This window comes from Atheta coriaria, unplaced genomic scaffold (genome assembly GCF_025399875.1).
Source record: "Atheta coriaria isolate IRGN ID8LTWV9N9 unplaced genomic scaffold, Caltech_Dcor_3.1 hic_scaffold_5_pilon, whole genome shotgun sequence".
NCBI lineage: Eukaryota > Metazoa > Arthropoda > Insecta > Coleoptera > Staphylinidae > Dalotia > Dalotia coriaria.
The window spans coordinates 2879082-2901920 of NW_027045447.1; the positions used below are offsets into that span (position 1 = coordinate 2879082).

The window sequence follows — 22839 nt, forward strand, 5'->3', positions numbered from 1 at the left end:
TTGTTTTACTTGAGTCAATGAACGCTGTAAATTGATGAATTGACGTTAATTAAGATAGAAAAATGAGTGTGCGAACGATGCGTGCATGCCGTTGTGCATCAGTTGCTGATTGAATGTTTAACTTTACTACTTAATAGTTTAATTGATTAGATCAATTGTTAAGGTCGCACACCGGCCGAGGCGAAGGTACCAGCCCGACGATGCGACGCGCATATTAAATAAAACAATGACACGAACGCGCGAATGTCGGCGGGCGCGGAATAAAAAACGCGATGCCGGCGATGTCACTCGTCGCAAACTCGCAAGCGCACACGATTTTTGTTTCATTGAAACGAAGTTCAAAAGTCACATCGTGCGACTTCCCATTAATCGAAGCACAATAAATAAGCCTTCAGGCAATTCAAGTGTGTCACTCAATGAGTGTATTTTAGGCTTTTAATTGTTCTACATTTAAATTTTGATACAAAATTTTCTTTGTTTTATTAAGAATACTCGTGATATTGATCGATTATTAAAACAAAGTAATTTTTCCGTTGTGATTTGGACTGGATTTATGATTTTATTGAATTTGTTAATAGTCGAATGCAAATGAACACCTGGTAGATGCGCGATGAACATGTGTGGTTCATATCTTGACAAAGTCAAACCACGCGGTGTGATAACGATACGGCTGGTAGAGATTACAAACTTTGTTATAATATCGTGAATCATGAATTTACATTTGAATCATTTCAATGATTAATTGAATCAACTACGTGACTATCGGCAACCAAACAAACACAACACATTTATACCGCACTGTTATTACTTTTGAATAGCTTTAATTGCTTCCTTTAAACATAATTTTGAACAATAAAACAATAATATGAAACGTGAAATATAAGTAAATTATTTAATTATTGTTTATATTTTATTTGCACTTGGAATAACAACAATTTGTATCTTTATAAATTTAAATTGCATTATTACGTATTAATACCACTATAGTGTGTCTCACAAATCGTCTACGACTAAGTCTTTGGCATTAACAAACACCAAACTTGGTTATGAAGTTACAGTTACAAACAAATATTGTTAAAAGTAATAATAATTACACAAAACTGGCTATTGTTATTTTTCATTGCCTATATATAATCAAAAACCCTTTTGTCCAGTTTTTAGTTGGTATACTCGGTCGTTTAACGCCTTGTTCAATTAGTACAAAAATAATTAGTTAACTACAACTAGATAATACTATATTTATCAACTTTCTTAGAGTGATGCGAGTAATTCGCGTTTAATTACTTTAGTTTAGTTTGACAACTAAAAAATTAAGTTAATCGTATGCTAATCGTATTAAGTATTATTCATCGAAATAAATACATTAGGTTTCTCCTTTTCGTATAACAATCAAATATTTTATGTGTTTTGAATTTGAACTATCCACTAGTTTGTTTCAATAAATATTCTGTGATGATTATATCGTAGGTATACATAATCTTGGTTGTAAAGTACGGCGTTTTTCACTAGCATTGAAATTTCCTTCGGAGGAAAATAAATAATTAAAGAAATAACATTAAACGATTAGATTATCGTCGATTGAGTTTACACCATAGTGAAACATATGTAGAAGCATGTAAAATGAATGTGATACCGACAATGAGCGAGATATTACTCCAGAGGTTAAGCCCATCGATACCGTACTCATCAAGGAACTTCTTTGGGTCCTGATAGTGGCAGTAAATCATTTCTTCGGGGCAGTCGAGTAGCGGCCGCGTAAGACCGTAGATGGCGTACGTGAGGCCGTGGAAACTCGCCCGGAAGTAACTGATTGTATACAGCCATCGGAACATGTACGGCGTATCCATGTATGTGATACAGAAACCGAACACGGAGAAAAGGCAAGCTAACACTGGGCCGACGAATACTGCTACCTGGAAAAATAAAGTAAAAACAAAACATGAAACAAACCGTTTTTAGTATATAAAGTTATAAAAAGTACTTACGCTGATGGGACAATTTGCTCCAATAAAATATCCCCATGATTGAGCACAAATCGTGCCCAATGTGCAAAATATCACAAAGAAATAAACACGATAATCCATTAATTGTCCTGTCAAGTAGTAAGATATACCAATGTACATCCACGTGCAGGCAATCTACAAAATTGATAAACATTTTTAACTTGCTACCACAATAAAATCATTAAAATTTACCTGAAATGGTATTTCTATTAATAGTATTGATATCATATATGGGCCCAATCTAAACCATCGATTGAAATGTTCTCTTTTTAACACTTGAATCTCCAAAGGAACTAAAACAAATAAAATTTCAATTAAAGCATTCAAAAACATTAATATCTCAGTGAATTAATCATAATTGATCAATTAAAACCAAACAACAACAATTATTCGCACGTTTTATTGCATTACGAAATGTAATGCAACAACACACCTTGTGCAGATGCGCATTAATTAATATATTAAAATTTACCGTGTGTGCAATATATTTAAACTAAATGTCACCTTCCTGCGCCTGCGTCACGCATTACTTATTCATAATATTTATTTTTATACTTACATGAAAGTGTAACAGACATTTGGCCGGTATAAACTAAAAGAAGCATCGATCCGTAAAGAAAAACATAGTTGGCTAATAGCGTTGACGCTGATGTGCCTACATTCTTATAGAGGTATCCAAAAAGTAAAGCAACGGCAATATGGGCCACTATTCTATTAATGAATAATTTCTGTGAAGAAAATTTGTTATTATTAGCATTTTTAAATTATTGTGGAGGCGCCGTTTTGAAATACTTACAGAACATCGTTTAGTAATCATTAAATTACGCTTATAAAGCAGTAGAAACTGCATAAGACTGTTTGCAGGTTTAGGGGCAGCAAAATTAGAGATGTCTTCAATGCTCGGTGTCATTTGCGACACTTTCCGGGCGTATAATTCCTTCTCAGTCAGTACTTCCGGTGGAGCTTCAGCGATTAGCCGTGCTCTTTCAGCTCCACAACGACGTTGCAACGCTGCGAGGTCGTCGACATCTGTACCATGCTCACCAATTGCTACTTCCATCACTTAAATCAAGAACAATCATTCAATAAAATATAAATTTATTTAAAGTGTTCAAAACTTACAAAAATCAGCAGGATTATGAAACGGAGGACAATTGAGTCCGATTTGTTCCAGTTGTGGCAAGAGTGCGTCTACTTTTCCATCAAACACGCACTGGCCTGCTGAGAGTACATAAAGATGGTCAAACATCTCGAAGAGCAGTGCAGAAGGTTGATGAATCGTGCATATCACAGTTCGTCCTTCATGTGCGAGTTTTTTCAGCAACGTCACGCATTGACTGCATGATAAACTGTCCAGGCCACTAAACAAACAAATAAATAGATTAAACCATTAAAATTCAAGATGGCTGCTGCTGAAATTCTACTTCGTAACATGACCTTCGACTAAGAACTGATATACACTATCAATATTAGTTCACTAGGTCATGATCAGTGGAAAAAGTGAAGGATGATTTAAAATTTAAAGCGGATGCTTACGTTGTAGGTTCATCTAAGAATATGATCGGCGGGTTGCTAAGCAGTTCCAGAGCAATGGCGAGACGTTTCCGCTGCCCACCTGACAACCTGCCCGTCATTGTGTGATGGGTGTGTTGTAGACCTAACACCTCGAGGATTTCTTTTACTTGACTGACTTTGTATTCAGTGCTTACTGAGTAACCAAGCTTAAGATCGGCAGCAATCATCATGTTTTCCATGACTGTAAGTGGTAGTCGCAATTCTTCGTCTTGTGGAATGTATGCGATGAGCTTGTTGAAACGTGGACTTTCATCGCGTACTTCGTCGTTGAATTGAACAGTTCCTTTGAAGCCTCTGAATCTATAAAGATTAAGAATAATAAGTGTTAGTTTTATGAGTTTTTGCAACTTGGATATGATTCAAGTGGAATTTTCTATCTTGTTTACGTAAAGTGGGTCGGTAAACTCGTAAAAAAACTATTAATAAGTTATTATATATTGTAATAAATAATTGGATTTTTTGTTGTGGTATTGGTTTTCTTAGGGTAAATAAAAAATGATGACAAATCCCAAATAGCTAAATTAATTCAGGAGATACAAAGTGTTTTCCATTCCACGTTCTTGAAATTTTGAAAAAATTGCAGTTTTGAGGTTCATTTTAAGGCATTTACTAAAAGATTGATGAGCGACAACTGTGCTAAGAACTCTTAAATTGTCCCATGGGAACTATCTCCTGATGAATGTTTTCTAAAACGAGTTTTGGATTTTTGTAAAAAAAAAATCTTGCGCAATTAAAAAGATTCTAAGAAAGTTAAAGAGGTAAAAAGGGTATTCACAAGAACTGTTTTTCTTTTAAACCATAATGCAATGTAAAAAACTCCTTGATTTAATTTTTCAATAAATACAGGGTGCTTTCTATGGCATGTTTTATGCTTAAAAAAATAGGAATATTTGAATTACCTGTCAGAATTTCAATTTTTTTTTTATTTCAAAGAAGAATAAACTTTTCTACATAATTAAAAAAGATCATATATACTTGATACATACGAGAAATAATAAAATAGATCACTGTAGTAACATCATTGAAAAGATTAAAAAGCACTGTACTAGGATGTTTATTCCAATTAATTCACTGTAAAGCTGATGATCACAAATGATGATCACACCAAGGTTGTTTCAATTAAACATTATTAAGTCGATCATCGACCAAACCGCAAAACAAATCAAATTCCTACGGCAATATAAGTTAATAGCTGATATAAAACTTCACAGCAGCAGATGTACATCCACTATATTGACTTATCTATTGCAATGATTAATTATTCTAGTGTATGAGTAGAAATAGTTATTAATCATTGATTGCACAATGAATAATTTGTGATGCACTTACAATCGAATGTGATTTCATCGAATTTTGCGTGTTTTCCACACGCGAGCGCTCGTTAAAAATCAGCTGTGTTATTATGTCTGATTATGCAAACGAGGAAAAATCTTTACATCTCGATATGAATGCAAATCATTGCAAATCATAATCAACTCAGGATTTATTGCTAAGTTTAAGCGTTTTCGGGTTTTGAAACATTAATTACACGTGTGTGTCTACGTAAATTGATTTTATGACATAGTCATGTCTTTAATATACATTTTCAGTAATAATATTATTAATTTAATTAAATTAATTTGAAAGAAAGTTTAAACTTACATATATCCAGCTAATCCGTTAAGTAATGTGGATTTGCCAGCTCCTGAAGGACCCATAATCGCTGTCAGCTCGCCAGATTTAAATTCGCCGGACACTCGATGTAGAATTTCTTTATCCTCTGCAAAACAATACAAAATCAATTAATACAAACAATAATAATGTAATCTGAAGTGTCGTCATGCTATAAACCACAATCATTACAATTGCAATGCCATTTTTTGGTTGTTTCGAGAGAAAAACACCGATTTTTATGATTGTTTCCTGTTTTTCTGATTTACAATCACCGAAACCACAAAATGTGAATGTCATTGCGCCAATCCGCATCAAAATTATAAACGCATTCGATTCACATTAAAGCATAAACCATAACATTCCACTTGTAACTCACTGAATCACCGGATCGAAAATTGTTTGATTAACTACGTTTTATTACACTTTATTGCGAGAAAAAAATGCAATAGACACAAATTAATATAAAAAGTATTATTCTGCGTAGTTGATTAGTACCTATCTTAATTTGGGTTTAGTTGAAGGTCGTTATGGATGTCATGGTTGATAAATCAAGAAAAATTAGAACTTTTTTCGCGACTTCTGCAATGTTTTTGCTGTTTTTTTTGGTATCATTTGCTATGATAAATACTAATGATGATGAGTACTTATGTTTTATAACATTTATTGTAACACTAAAAAGTGATAATACAATAATTACATTTTAAGGTTATATAATTTCGATTGACGTAGTTTAATAAACTTTTTGCTTGCAAAAAAATTTTAACAGATAGAGTATTGTCCAATAAAATCATTAATTCTCATTAGATAGTTTGTTCCTGGTCGTTAATATTTATTCAGTATTATTCGTCAGTATTTTATTGACGTAGACGGTTTTCTTGCAATATTAAACGAAATATAAGTTTGAGTTGCGGTATAAGTCCTGAGTGCGATCCTTTGACGCAAAAATCTTTTTATTTTTCATGTTATTTATAATAATCATAAGATTTATATATTTATCCAAATATTATTGTTGATATTTAATTAAAGTAAGTTTTTATTTACAATTTACAAGTTATTTTGAATTTTGACTTGAAACAAACAAATTAATTAATTGCATATCTGATGATGATTTGTACACGTATATCGGCTAAAATCTCGTTTAGAATCTGAGAATTAAATGTCGTTTTTATTTGGTATTAATATTAATTAAAGCAGTTTAAACTGGTTTTAATAATTAACTAACGGAAATTAAAAAAATTCATCAATAAATTTTGAATGCTTAATCATTTGTAATAAAAAAAGCAATGCTTAAATTATTGAGGTAGGAGTTATTAGTTGGTAACAAATCATTTGAACAAAATTAATAATTTTTAACATAAAAACCTGCTACTTCAATAGCATAATTGCGAATAATGATTTACAATCAAATTATATAATGTAAATTCACTCATTATTACAAAATAATTTCTGTTAAATTTAAAAATGTAACAATAAAAACTTTAATTAAAAAAAATTCCCAATCCAAAATTAAAAATTTAAAAACGTTTCGATTTGTCATTGTTTCATTAATTTATAGCACCAATTGTTGACAGATGCATTGTTTGTGCTCACACCTAACTTCCATATTAAAATATTGCATTGTAGGTAGCATTTTGCATTGTTTGTTACAGTGTTATTGTTATTGTGCGGTTAATGGCGTGCCCATCCTACAAAATGTCTGTCAACCGCGTCATTCTCTCGCATGGGTCAACCGTTTGTGGCTCGTAAAAAAACCAATTACTTATTTGCTAAGCACAGAAGCGGTCAATCGAACTCGCACGTATACATACGGATAAAAATATAGTTAACATTTAACTTTTATTGAGGCGATTGTATGGAGAGTACGCGGGCACTTGCACTTTGTTAATGCAAGTGCAAGGGTAACTGGCACAAGCGAACAATAAAAACCGATAAATATTCAATCGATATTCATTCGACGTGCATTTATAATATAGCGTTTTTACAGCATGTACTCAGACCTGTAATTATTTACTCGTAATAAAACTAAGAATGCGTTTAATATTGGATATTAAGTGTGCAAAATAAGAATTTGTTGGCAAATTTTAGTTTACAACAATTGTTTTTGATTGTTTCTCTTATAAATTACTAAAATAAACAATATTTTGTAATTGTGCATAAAATATTGCTTTAATATAACCAAATATATACATTTTTAGGTTATTTTTGGCTAAATTGTTTGTTTTTGCTGTTTTTTTCTGCATGTGCAATTTAAAGGTATTATTTTTAGGAATTAGTATATGAAATTTAACTTTTGACACGAAAATCTGAACCACAAATGTTGTTATTTGCGTAAAATCACAGAAAAACAATTTTAATAATACGTCTAGCCTCAAATAGATGCTCTTAACGCAATCACACTATTAATTGTTACGAATTATGCAATTTAAAACTATAAAAAAGCAAAATGCTTAAATTAAAACATAACTATACGTAAATATTATTACTCCAAAGGATATGAATTTAAATAATAATTGACATTCAAATAATCGTAATCGTAATAGGTCGATTAAATTAATTCCGCACAAGTAAAATCGATTCGCAGACAATCAGAAATAAGTTAATGAATCATTATGAAATGACAACTTGTAGAATGCATTAATCTTACTCATATAGTAAATGAGCGAATGATCCATCGGCGTTTCCGCTGAAATCAATCGATATGCAGCGGCTTTGTCAACGTGGTTCAAATCGTTACACATTCACGACAAAACGCTGTGTAACCTTGACATTCAAATCGATTTTGTAGACGGTATACGCTAAATGAATTTATAGTGCCTAAAAAATCGATTGGATAGTTCGTACACGTTTAATGTCAGATATGAGGTGATTGCTAACGCTGAATATTAGGTAACTTTATTGACTGATCGTTTTTTGGCCGAAACTAGTTTATTATTATTATTATAATCATAGGTTATAAAAATTTAAATTGATTGATTAAGATATTTATAAGCTTAGATGTGAAATTATTAAAATTAGGTATTTTGGGGATAGGAATGCAAAAAATCGTACTTTTGCGCACTAGTGTGTAAAATTTTGAATAAATCAAAATATTTTTGGTATATATTTATGAATTGCGTAATATTTAATATCAATTTGGCACACACGTGTGCCAAAAATTTAAACAATGTTGTTATCATAGGTCATCGCATTGGTGAACTAGCCCGCGAGTGTTTTGCACTGATAGTAATTACTGGTAATGAGCAAATCGTTAACAAGCGACGAGCGAGTGAAAGCGATGTTTTCTTACAACTGGAATTTGCAAAATTAACTTGGCTTTCGATTAATTACCACCAAATGAAAATCCAATTTGAGTAAGAAAAATGTTTTTCTTTGTAATGATCAGTCAATATTTTTGCAGGATTTCAAAATTAGCAAATACTTATGATTATGATTTATCTGAGTGTTTTTGTGATCATCGAATGCATTTTCAAACGTTTATCATCAGCGTCAAGTGTTTGGTAATGTTTAACGTTTGAAAACGCACTCGATGTGATGCGGGATACAAGGATATTATGCAATTTAGTTTTTCCGCGTGCGCTGTTTTTGTTCGGCTTCGTTTGCACAATGGCTATTATCAGAAGCATCCTCGATCGAGAGGACGAGAGTCAACGAGATTGCAGTTTGCACCAAACACAGCGTCAAAACACACTTGGTTGTTGGCATTTTCACGCAATGGTGAGTGTTTAAAGATGGATGATGTATTCATTCGACGTGATCATCACTTCCGTTTGCTGATTAAATACAACTTTCAATGGTTAGAAGATTTTATAACGTACTAAACATGCAGGAAACACAATTTTAAAATCATAATGTATAAAATAATATTTTTAAACACGAATGTGTAAAAGTATAACTTTAAACACTGCAAAATTTTATTAGGTAATATGATAATATATTAATATTTTTATTTCGCATTTCACTTTCTTTGGAATGAATTAAAATTAATTATGAATAATACTGCGCTAGAAATTGACTTTGACCATAAACATATTCCATCCGTTTTATGTAACGCAATGAGACGAATATAAAAGATAAAACCTTGAGAGAGAAAGATTCGTGTTTAGAATTTAGATGGAATGTTTTAATAATAAAAAACAACAACTTTCACTTAAATCCCCATCACTAGACGACTTCTAATTTATTGTACCTGAATGCAAACGTGTTTAATCAGAATTTCCTTGTTTTGAACTTAAACCTGTTAGAAATTAAAAATTGTAAACAAACGTCTAGAGCATAAAATTATACTTAATATATTTTATCATAAATGTTATCTATGTTGCAATATTAGTCTGGTGAGTTTTATAATAAAAAAAACGCAAATTTTTGTAATCGTTCACTAAAAGAAAGCATAGTATTACTTTCACTTCCGGTGTCAGTTCCAATCACAACGCATCATGATCCACGCAGCAATCTAATGTAATATAAATTGCATTTTGAAAATAATCGTTTATTATTTGCAAAATTAAGATAATAATGAAAAAATTTATATAACTAAAAAGTAAGAAATAATTTTAACTAAATAACTTCTCAGAATAACAATTAGTAATTGTATTGTTTGTTGTATTGTATAAGATTGTAAAATGTCTCAAAAATTAACGCAAAACAATGCAAAAAATGCACAGTAAGTTCTTTATTATAAATAAACTATCATTTAACTTAATTTATGAGATTTTAATACAAAGATATGAAGTTGAAACAGTTATTACATCAGATCTTAAGAAATAAATTAATTGTTAACGAGAATTCTGCAAGTCACATGCTTAAGACACGTGGATTGTTTGTTATTGTGTTGTTCTCTTATAACCTTGAGTGAAAGTCACTTGTTATGAATTGTTCTAGATAGCAATAAATTATACTACCTCACCAACATTCATGACATAATCTTTGCGTTGAATACTGCGCTTTATCCACGATTACCTCCCACTGAGAATTAATTATAATATTTTCGATTACCAAATTTTGTTTAGGCATATTTACGCATAGTTAAACAAGTCTGAAACGTGCCTCTATTAAATTTGTCCGGCGTGTCGGCGCCGCTGTGATGATGGACATCATTCATGACACTCACGACGCGCTCAACTTCCTCTTTCGTTGCGTATTCCTCCTCCGCTCTGATGTACTGTTTGGCGCACGGTGTGAGGAATACGATTTGCATTATTGTAGGTGAACGATGCATAATTCATTTGCTTTTGTGCGCGCGTCTAATGGCGGCTTAATGCAACACGATACGGTTTGTGCACACCGCGATCAGATCCGATCGTCATCAACAACTCATCAATATTCACTTATTCAGATATTCGATATTCAAATGTACTCGATGTGCATAATGTGACTCTTACATCTACGAACAATAAAAGATCTCGACACTATAAATATTTGTAAATATATGTTTTTGCGAATTAATTTCGTTTTGTTGATTGGCGATTTAGAAACGTTTTAACCTTGTTTCGTTGACGTTAATTCTATATTTCGCATCATAAACAGATAGTTTATTACAGAGTGCAATGTACGAATTTTTTTTTATGAAACAAACAAATGTTGCAACTCGTTTCGAGCTAAGTACAAGCGTTTTTATTTTTTATGTTTTAGGAGCCGAAATCATTGTGAATTATGCCCGAAAACGAGAGTGATGCAACCGAATCGGAAACGCTTAACCTTGATACACGTTTGTTCTACTTTTTAATTTATTTATGCATTTTGTGTGTTTTAGGTCGAAGTGTATTATGTTTTTCATGTATATTTTTAAGAACATAATTTTTTACATTAAAAGTATAAAATTACCAAAATTCTCGCTAAATATAGTAAATTTTTCAATTTTTTCTTTTATGTAATTTTTACATAAATATTTAGCGAAATAAATATGCTCTTAAATTTTCATGTATATTTCTAGGAATATAATTTTAAACAACAAAAAATATCAAAATACCAAAATTCTAAGAAAAAAATAAAACATATTTATTTTATCATAATTTTTTGCAATTTTCTCCTAAATTTTATTCAAAATATATATTTAACACCTGTCAAATTTTCTACTAATAAAAAATGAGGTTAAGATTAGTTAATGATTTATATCTAAACTTTGATAGGCTAAATTTTGGGCCCAAGAATTCAAAACTAGTTTAACGACTTTGCAAATATTCGCAACTATAAAACTAATCGAAATTAAGTTCAGTCAGGTCAGTCAAACCCGATAAGTAAACAGTTTTTTTGTTAGACATTTATCGAATGTCAATGTTACGACCATTGACTACGAATTAGTATCGTCCATTAATTCATTAGTTCTATCTTTCATCCATTTGTAACCTATCAAAAATTATACTTTAAATTATTTGGACTTTGGAGTTGACTGCTAGATTAATAATACTAATAATTTAAAAATGAGAATCAATCAGTCCAATTTATATTTTAATACAATTCCACTGTGACAAATGCGGAAAACGTTTCTTTTGGCTAGTTCCTAGTTCAATAAATTGATAAATTAACTGATTGGAGTATTTCCTAATGAAACAAGTTTTTTCTTCGGAATGGTTCTGCAGTGAATGAGGAAAAGATTGTTGGATGAATAAAATAAAAATATAAAAAACAAAATTCATTCTTAAGATAACCTTGTTAACGTGTATTGATTAATAGTAGAGTTTAAATTATTGAAAGCAAAATATCTTGACAATGTGCTTCTTTATATTGGTTTTACAATTTAAAAATGAAAAAAATGTCTGAATTAATGAGACGAGAAAAAAAAAACTAGGAATCAATTGATACTAATTTTAAGAAGGATATATTTGTCTATTTATAAATTTAGATCCATAAATAACATTTGTGTTGAAATAAATTTTAAAGTTAATTGACACAATGCAATTTATTGCATATTTCAAGTGTTGTTACTTATATATTTGTCCAAATTACTTTAAATTGCATATTATTTCTATTTTTGCAAATAAAATTTTGAAACATTATAGCGTACATGAAATTATGTATTTGCAATTTTAAAACTGGGTCATTTTTTAAACCAAAAATAAAATAAAATGCATTATTATTACGCATTCGCACCATTAATTTTTAAAACAATAATTATTCTAATATTTTTTGGCAAATAATTATTTCACCTTTCCTAATGTCAGTTTTTTATTTTACTGCAACACAACCCAAGGCGTGTATATTTCAACCATAAAAATAGTGTTCTTATCAGTGTGCAATTATAGTAACTCATGTTAAAACCGTTTGCTCGCTGAGTTTATGAGTAAAATTATTGAGAATAATGCACGATGCGTGGTAACAACAAAAACACTTCGTACTGCAAAGCGCGCAGACCGCGATAATACGCGATAACATGTTTTCCACGTGATGATTATTACGAATTAATCACTCAACAAACACATTTCTGCTGTGTATATAATTATTAACTATTTAAACAAATGTAACATTATTTTTAACACAATTCATAATAGTGTAACGTTGAGGTTATGATTATGTCGAATAAAACTAGTGACATCTAGCGGGCGTTGTAAAACTCACCTCTAGTGATCCATTTCTTGAACTTCCACTCGGTGGAAGTGTAGGTGATGTCTTCGAACTTGAGATCCACCGGCGGGCGCTTGGGGAAAGTTTTCTTGATGCGGTTATTCATCGATGGTTTACGCTTCGGCGAGATGACAAAGTTATTCATTGCCTCGCAGATTTTGATGGCGTCGTCTTGATCGGTGGACGTCGACGTCAGCGAGTCATTACTCTGGCAGCAATTCAGCGGACTGCCGCCTTTATTTACAAAATCCTCCTTGGTCGTCATTTTCGTGCGAAAATAGCAGCCACACGCGGGTTATTTATAAACGCAAGCGTATTTAGACCAACTGATATAAACAATCAACTCGAACTGTATAAAGTTTAAAGTGTCAAACGGATGTAGTTATTAGTTTATTAATCAATTAAATAGTTAATCAAGTAGCAAATTTTCCCATTGTTCGCAATTATCTGAACACTTTTTTATTAACGCGCACAGTTTGAATTGAGTCAAATTGAACTTGCTGAGTAAAAGTTTAAGTCGAGCGCTTCGGCGCGCTGCGATCGTGCGAATGCGGGCGCGCTTTCCTCGACGAACGGTGGCGATGGCGGCGCGCGCGGCGGGATTGTGATTGCGCTCAGCTCGCGGGGACTGAATGCATACGTCTAAAGCACTAAATTGTTTTATACTTGGATAATTGTGACGCCGCCGCCGCCGACGGAGAAAACGCGCATGTTAAGCTGCATGTGCACCGTGCGCGCGTCATTCGCACGACTTAAAAGTGCGTTTATTGTGCGGGCAGAAGACTCGACGGATGTCAGACGCGAGAAGTAATTTGTTCCTACAATAAAATGCATTATTTTAGCATAATTTTAATAGTACACGTGTGTACAAACATAAAAAATATTATTTTAAACTTTAAATTAAACTAATAAAGTATTATCTTAAAATTAATTTTTCCTGAGATAAAAATTATGAAAATTTATGTTTTAAATCAAGGTTACGATTTAAAACGCATTTTATGGTTGTTAACACCGTAAAACTTGACCGAATACAAGTTAATATTAATATATTAGCATATTTTTATGAATATGAACCAAATTCGCCCAAAATGATTCAATAACAAAAAATTAATGATTCCACGATCGAAACAAAACTTTTCCTATCACAAATCAAGGGTGGAAAAGTTTTCAAATTAATTTTTAAGCCATATTAATGAATTTTAAGAATCGCAGACATTTAATTTTATTATTATGTTATTATATTGTTTTTGTCTTACATTCCTCGCGTGTGTACACAAAACGAAAAATAAAAAAGAAATAAACGTGTTTATCACGTCTTATCAAATAGTTATTATTGATTACCAGTTAAAAATTGATTCACGATTCCATTGTGCATCATCAATCGAATCAATTATATCTACAAAAGTTTAAAGTGGAAAGTTTAGTGCATTATCTTGTTAAATGATTACTATTGTTTAAATAAATAAATGTAATGCACAAGCAATAGTAAAAATATGATTATGTGTATTTATCTTATCATGATTTGCACAAAAATAGTCACATACCGGTATGTTATTATCACGATGCGCAATCTACAATGCAACTAGTTATTACGTAACATACTTGTCGCTATTGCCCGTTAATCACCATAATTTCGACAAAAATGTGCACTTCTTCTATATCATTATCGCAATTTATGACAATTTGCGACCACTCAACAGGTTTAATAATTACGTTTTAATTTAGTATCAAATACTTTCATTTAATGCGCGCAAAAGTTGCCGGAACACATAATTTAGGCAAATGTTTCAAAGTCTGTATATTATTAGGTGAAAATTATCAACATGAAAACATGTTATAGCGGCAAATAAGAAGTAATTACAACTTAAGTTAAAGTTACTCTATTTCCTTTAGAATTTCTATTTTTACAGCGTAAATAAACTGCAAAATGTAAAAAATAAATAAAACGTTAAAAATGTGTCCCACATTATTAAACTCTAGAATATAAACAAATTAATGAGTTCGATTGTGCGCCGTACGTGCCGATGTTGCAATAACTGAATATTTACATTCATTTATTATCAATAGTGCGAGTATAACAAAGCAACGTGACTTCATCTTATTGAGCGCTTTAATAATTGCATCGCAAGTTGTTGTATAATGCCGATTGGCGATAATAAGACGGCAAATGTGTGACATGCGGGGTGACCGTTCACTACTGCCTACTTCTTATTGTGCTTGTTGTACAAATTATGCTGCAGTTGTCGTTTTGCCGTTTTCCCGCTTGGAACTAACGGCGATGTGCACATTCATACGCATACTCTCACTATGTAACTTTAAATTAAAGATATGCCAGCGATTCGCAAACTGTGCGTTGTTTGCGTTTAAGATTTATTGCAGGAATTGTTGGTAGACACTGAAGTAAAGGTGTAATAATTTCTCGTTTTCTGTATGCATTCATTAATGATGCATGATCTTTAATGCATGTGTTTGCAGTGCATAAAAATTGTTTTAATTATGATCGACGTAAAACGGCGAGCGGTTAACACAGTTACCCACAGTCATAGAGAAGAAATTTTATGTGCACTTTCCAGGTCGTCAAGGCACACAAAACGATAAAATATCAAAAAATAAACTTGAAATATCAATAAAATAGTTTTTCAAAACAAAATATTTGAAAAAATCAAAATTTTTATTTTGAAACATAAACATTTTAACATAACATAACCTTACCTCATGGCTAATCAGTAAAAATTGTTTTGATGACGCATACTTAATATTTTTACAACTTCTACTAATAATTACGTTATCAAACACTATGCCAAGGAATTTTATGGAACATTATAGAATATTGTTGATAACTCGTCAAATCAGTAGTCAAATAGTGTCCAAACTAGACGTAAACATAGTGGAATAATATAACAAAAGTTTATACACATATTTGTACAAACTAGTTTTTGGTAATCGCGTTTAATTGACGTAAGTATGAGAAATCAATAAAGAAGCAAAACTCAACCAGTGATAACGCCCAACAGTTTGGCCTATTTCACCCGTTGGCATTGAAATTCAATGCGATTTATTCTAACTGAATCACTAATAATTTATTAAATTATGACATCATGATTGCCATTTTGGCAATACAAGTATGACACATCAATGCACAATAAAAGAAAGCAACTCGTTGAAATGATAAATACACTGTTTAAACATCGGAAATGTGAAACAAAAGTGCAAACTGCAATTTACTATGTATGTACATAGTTCCTTTCTTCTTTCACTACAAAAAATTGCACAATTGCAAGTGCATTGTTCATTTCACGCATGGCATGACTCAACTATAGTGCTAAAATTTAAATTATAATTGGCGTTTCGGTAGTGATTCAGTAAATTGAACTAAGAACAAAATTTCTTGCGTTTCGAACACCAAGATTATTGCAACCTGCTAACCGCAAACCAGTTGCAAGAGAATGGAGAAGAACCAATCGGAGTGCGAGATTGAAGAGAGTTGTGAAGAAGTTCAAGTACTCTTATAATGCAAGAAATGCAAGAAACGCAAGAGAAATGCTTTCTTCTTGCTTCGTAGTAACAGTTGTTCAACGTGTTTTATAATTTACGTTGGTTTACTAGTAAACTAGTTAATTTAAGTTTGTTTTTTTTAGTTTTAAGAAACATGTTGTTATAAATAGTTTTGCAAGAATCAATCAAACAAATAAATTACCTGTTTTTTGGGATAACACACCCATGTAATTAAACAAGAAACATTAAAGTACCATTTAAAGAAAATTATTTTAGGGTTTTTACTGCCTCGAGTTCTTTTTTGTATTTTTATATTGAAAAAATAGTTTTTTGAAATTTTTAAATGCCTAATGTGTCTTTTATCACGTTCATGATTGACTACCGCAAAATTTCCACGGATCAAAGTTTAAAAAATTAATCGTGGAAATTTCCAACTTCTAATTTTTGGTTTTATTTTAATGACGTGCATGTTCGCTTCGAGTATTGCGTGGTATGTCGCATGCCAAGAAGTTTCGGTTTAAACGTGTATAAAGGTATGGTTAAAATTTAAGTCGACCGGTTTTTAGGGTCATTATTCGTGCTGGATCAAGCGCTACACGAAATTAAATTAACATATACCCTGGAATATTTTATCAATTTAATTGTCAGTTTATACAAATTGAAATTACAATAAAATAAGACGTAAAATGTTTTAAGTCTTCATTTTTTAGGAAAACAACAAAGTTACTTAATAATTTGATCACAACGCACACGTTTTTTTAAATTTCCGATGTGGTCTAAGATAACTTTTTATTACAACATTGTAAAAATACAATTTAGTTAAAAATTAAACCACGTAGGGTCAGTTAACGTTATATAATTAGGTACTTTATATAAATTTTATTTTTTGCTTTGTGACTTTAAACTTTTTTACCATTTTGATAAAAATTTAGAAAAGTCAACTTTGCGTGTTTAAAAATATCACTTTAAACATGGATTATGCAATATTCTATTGGGTATCATTAAAATTAACAAACTACAAATTAAAAAGTCAATTAATTTTATAACTACAATGTTATTTACGTAAAAAGTTGGACAATAATCAAATTAAATTGTCAAATGCATAAATTAAGCCACTAGATATTTTTAATTTGATCAAAAAAATAAAAGTATAAGTTATGATCCAAAATAATATATTATTACACTAATTTGTAATTAATTTATTCTTCCAAATTGCCTGATTGGTGAAATAAAAGTGAATAAATCACTTACAAAATAGATAAATGCAAATCAAGTTCACGCTCGATTTCATTATTAATTGCTTTGACATGCGATGCACTCGTGCACTTGTGGCACAGTTAAAATCGCTAATAACGCAAATGATTCTGATTCATAAACGTATATTGTGCAAGCGTGTGGAACGTATTCGTTCCAACGTTCAAGTTTAAGCTAGTAAATAAATTAAATTTAGAGTTACGAAATTTTTGTTAGATACACATTAATCTAATAAAAAGCACGCCTCTATTAAATGTGATTAATAAAAATAAAACAAGAGATTCATTTACGCGTAAATCGTGACGCTATAAATATAAATAAACTGCGATTGTGGAATTGATTCATGATAGCGATCAAAGATTTTAAGTTTACTTAAACTTAATGTAGTTTAACGACGATTGATGGTTGTATACTTTAAACTTTTGATTGGTATTGCAACACTTTAAACCTTTAACGTTTATGTTTAAAGTGGTAAACTTTTAAACTTTTACCAAACTAAGTATTAAGTATTAAATTTGAATTTGTGCGTCTCTTAATTTATATTAATTAGTCATCTGGACTAAGAAGTGTAGTGAACGCTTCGGTTTCGAATAAACTTGACCCATAATTCTCATTCATAAAATATTGTGAAAGATATGACTTGCCAAAATTATAAAAAATGATATATTCTTATATTTTTTACTTCATATTAAGATTAAAGTCAAGATTAGGTTAGGTGTGTGTTGCAATATGCATTACAATTGTATGCAACCCGTATTGCAATGTTATGTTACGAAATACCTCGAAATATAACCTTAACAAGACTTAAATTGTAAGATTTTAAGTTTTACAATGAATAAAGTGTGAATAATTTCATTCATTCTGAAATGAAATGAAAGTCACGATCATGATAGTAATTTGACGCAGTAGTGGAAGTTTTTTTCTTTCATCATTTTCATAAACAAATTATAATTTGACAAATATGTTGAATTTAAATAAATTACTGGTCAATTGTCAATTTATTTAAGCTGATTTACACGTTGTAAACAGATTGTAATTACGTGTGCGTATTCATTGCAAATAAATTGTAAATATGTGCTGCATTGTTGAGTAAGTTGAATAATTTAGTAGTGTTTTCAATCAAATACGTCATCAATTATTTTGATGGACAATCTTAATAAATTTTGATTTGTTTTTTGTTTACTTGCGAAATAATTTGCGCACATTCATAAACTATTCGTAAAATTCGAAAAATATAAATAATTACGTGTTTGGCGACACGTGTCTAACTTTAATAAATATAACTTTTATCTAACATAGCTGAACTACCACTTAATCAATTTATTAATTACTAATGCTAGATGTATCAGATAACAAATTATAATTAAGTGAGAATTTCTAGTCAGAGGTCATGGAAATGATGTCTACGAATGTTTCGAAGGATTTTGCAAACTTTTGTTGTAAACATGAATAAGTAGGTGTAACTTGACGGTTTTAGCACCATTTCCGAAATGCATTCATGTCACGTTCTAATATTCCAATTTCCCACAACAGCAACCAAGTATACAGACGTCAAACAATTGCTAGCTGTTTTTTAGCATGTCTGGTATCTCCGTGAATCACTGATGCGTACTGATTTGCTGTGTCACGTCCTTCTCCTTCGCAAAACGACGCAATTCCGATTCAGAACCTCGCGCCACGACAGCCTCAGTTCAAAGCCATAACTGGCCGATAGATAAGTTGGATGCACACGTGCGCCACTGCACGAGTCCGGAAAATAGTTATTAATAACACACACATTCATCGACATATGTCCGCATATTGAATCAGTTTGTGCGGTGTTAGTCATCCGTGCATTGCTTGAAACAAATTCAAAGGTTACACTGCCGGAATCACGACATGTGACAATATCGGAGAGAGTGCAGCACACAGGATGTGATGGTAACACATGCATCATGCACGCTTTATGTGCTTTTTATGGATTAACATGAATAAAATATGCATTAGTAGTATATATTATGACACGTATATCATGTGAGTACTTACATGTGTTTCAGATTTTACAAATTCTTTAATGATTTCCTGGTTTTCCAAGAATGGTGTTAGAAATTGCACAAATGAATTAATTTTTGTATCAATTTCATATTTATCACTTCATTTTTCCTAAAAACCGCTTTCACTCGTACTTCATAATAGGGTTAGAATATTTTAGGGGTTGAAATTGAAAGCTCTGTCATTCCCTCTTTGATGCACATGCGCAGATAACGCATTCAACTTTTAGCACTTTGAAATAATGTCAGTAAATATATTAAAATAAGGATTCATGTCACTATGAGTGTGTAAATCATTAAGACAAATGATAAGTAAATGAGTTATTAGTTTATGCCGACGTCGAGACCGTGACATAATTTTCTTGCCGTTTTTGTTGGGTTCAACAGATCAATTCGCGAATGAGCTTTGTCTGTTGATTAAATTTCAGATACATCTGACACTCTGGAAAGAATTTTATTCCATGCTCAATGTTATAACAGTTGATAATATTAAATCTAACATTGCTTTATGATGTAGGCAAGTTTAAAACATTGTGCCGGCGCAGTCGATCAATAAACTCGTAGTTGTAGAAAGTAGATTGTATTGCTAGATGTGCTCAATAAAAGCTTTACATGAATGTGTTTATAGGCAACTCAATATACAGATGAATGAAATAAGCTCTGCCAAAAAAATACTTTCGCTAAAATCAAAGCGCGTATTTTTACTTTTTTTCAATGGTTGTTAGAATTAAATAAATATTTTTCTTCAAATTGGTTTATTTTTATCTGCGTTATACCAATTTACTTGTTGTTAGGTATTAATAATTGATTTTTTTGGAGCGTGCTTTAAAAAATGGGACCTACATGCAGTTATCTAAATAATTTAGACTAATAACACAGATTGTACAAATACTGTACAAAGCGGGATACAAAACTCTAATAAATATCTTAAAAATCAATATTGTAAATTAAAAATTAATTAGATATTATCGAAACTAATATTATATATCTATTATGAACCAAATTGACGTAGATAAATTGTTTATATAAAATATTTAGTTTTAAAATATACTTATTTTGCTAGGCAAAGTATTAATAAAAGTTTGACTATTAAGCGAGCACTATTAGAGTCATGTGCATTGAAATTTTGGAAAAGAAAATATGAATAACATATATATTAAAACTGGTGAAATTGTTGGCATAATTCCGAGTTCTTTTAGTGATAAACATCCAATCCTTCACAGATGTTTCTACATTTTCTACATTTTATTAATATGCGCAATATATTTCTATTGGGTCATCGCTTCTCTCAATGAATCAATCAATTCTCCACCACCGGGACGTGAATTCTCAAGAATTATGCTAGCAATGACAACGTTTGTTTTATTTGGAATTTTCGTAATCTCCGCATTACTAATTAATCACATTTTGTATATCAAACAATACAAAATTATGAAGATAACTTTTCGAGAAATTGATAATATTCTACAGCCAAAACCAAATAAATTATTGAGAATTATTACGAAGTATGTAATATTTCATGCGTTTTATTTTGCATATGAAATTTATAGATACACACGGATTATATCAAACGATTTTACAATAATATTTTATTTACTTGGGTTTTGGTTAGACTATGTTTCGGTCATTGACATTGTAGTTGCCTACAACATATTAAATGACGTGCGAAATCGTTTAAAGTATTTAAACAGAATAATTACCAGCATGATTGTAAATTCAGCGATCAACAAAACAAATCAGCGCTTGAGAAACGAGCGTAAAGTTTATGACTTGATTGAAGTACATACGAAAATTATAAAAATCATTCACATCTTCAATAGACTCTATGGCACGCGTATTTTAATCCTCAACTTTACATATGTCATCGACTTTTTATCGGTGGTATCACGTGTGGTTTCGAAGGAACCACATGATATTTACGCTATTATTTTTGATTTCTTTTATGCTGCATTTAGTATGGTATGTTGTGTTTATAAAAAAGTGAATGTTTTTTTTTAATTTTTGTATTTTTAGGTGCTTTGGATTGGATTTGTGTTTATCTCACAAGCGATAATAAATCAAGGAAAAATGATGGTGGCTAATTGCATGCAAGCAATCACTGCGTCGTTAAGTGTGTTTAGTTATTCGTCGGAAGAATGGAAGATGCTTATGAGTCATTTTACACAGTGTGTTATTTTGCAAAGACCCGAGTTTACAGCCGCTAACTTTTACGATGTTAATTTTGGTGCAATTTTTACGATTTTTAATATGATGACTGGGTATATTGTGGTTGTTGTGCAGTTTTCTAAAGATAGTTGCAGTTAAATTCTTGTTTTATCTAAAGTTGACGTAAAACATAAAATTAAAATGTTTTTCTACTTTCACTTTTAAATCGCCACTTTTTTCTGCGGTTTTAAAACGTAAAAAGTGGTATGGACGACCAAAGACGTGACTAAAGTACTTTATCAATCTAGGGACAAAAACTCACGTTTAGCCATTTGATACTTAATATTTTATTATTAAATATTCAATTAAATCAAACTTTATACTATTATTATGCTATTGAAATCCGAATATGACACTTTATCAGCTTTCATTATAATATTTTAATTATATATAATTTGTATGTCGTTCCAGTTAATTTTTAATATAAATATAGTGAAAATTCAAACAAATATCAGCAGATTTTATCGAAAACTTCAACATGAACGACATATTTTTTAAAACCGCTGAAATAATTGGAATATTACCTAAAACATCAAACACTAAAAGTGCAATTTATCACAAAATTATACCAATTGTATATATTTTAATAACAACTGGAAATTTTGCATCTATTATGATTCTCAGTATGCAAGATTTGGCAAATTTTAAATCCTCTGGACGTGAATTTTCTTTTGCTGTATTTGGTATCCTAATAGACACTTGTTCATGGTTGTTTTACATAATACCACTGAGTTTTAAAAATTTTATATTTATAAAACATTATAGGCACATGAAAATTGCTTTTGGTGAAATAGATAATATTTTACAACTAAAAAAACAAAAATTCTCTGTTCAGCTACTGAAATTTTTTATTTTTCATACATTTTATTTGGTTTTTGTTACATTTCGTAACGCAATAACTTCTAATAATTCTTATATAACTATAAATACTATAATATTTGTCTTGTTGGATTACACTTCAGATATGGAAATAATAGTGGTACACAGAATACTTAACGATTTACAAATGCGTATGAAAATTGTAAATAAATTATTACTGGAAATATATCAAAAAGCAATTGTAAATG

The 22839-nt window shown here is 30.8% G+C and overlaps 1 protein-coding gene and 1 long non-coding RNA gene across 2 annotated transcripts; one reads left to right on the top strand and one right to left on the bottom strand.

The window, feature by feature from the left end:
- Window positions 1-888: 888 nt before the first annotated feature.
- On the bottom strand, window positions 889-19716 carry LOC135791776 (ATP-binding cassette sub-family G member 1). The gene is made up of 10 exons (XM_065302305.1): window positions 19563-19716; window positions 12783-13606; window positions 5220-5337; window positions 3540-3878; window positions 3126-3364; window positions 2800-3065; window positions 2563-2731; window positions 2196-2296; window positions 1986-2138; window positions 889-1913 (listed from the first exon to the last, which is right to left on the bottom strand). Exons 2-10 carry the CDS (start codon window positions 13051-13053, stop codon window positions 1569-1571), a joined length of 2001 nt encoding a protein of 666 aa, XP_065158377.1. The 5' UTR covers window positions 13054-13606; window positions 19563-19716; the 3' UTR covers window positions 889-1568.
- Window positions 19717-20024: 308 nt separating this feature from the next.
- On the top strand, window positions 20025-22221 carry LOC135791777 (uncharacterized). The gene is made up of 2 exons (XR_010548118.1): window positions 20025-21526; window positions 21581-22221. It is a non-coding gene; the product is annotated as an uncharacterized lncRNA (long non-coding RNA).
- Window positions 22222-22839: the final 618 nt, after the last annotated feature.

Coding starts and splice junctions, on each gene's coding strand:
- LOC135791776 (XM_065302305.1), bottom strand. CDS start 13,053: ATGACGACCAAGGAGGATTTTGTAAATAAAGGCGGCAGTCCGCTGAAT. Junction 3,879..5,219: donor AACGGATTAGCTGGATATAT/GTAAGTTTAAAC, acceptor TAATCTTTATAG/ATTCAGAGGCTTCAAAGGAA. Junction 2,139..2,195: donor TAATAGAAATACCATTTCAG/GTAAATTTTAAT, acceptor TCAATTTTGTAG/ATTGCCTGCACGTGGATGTA.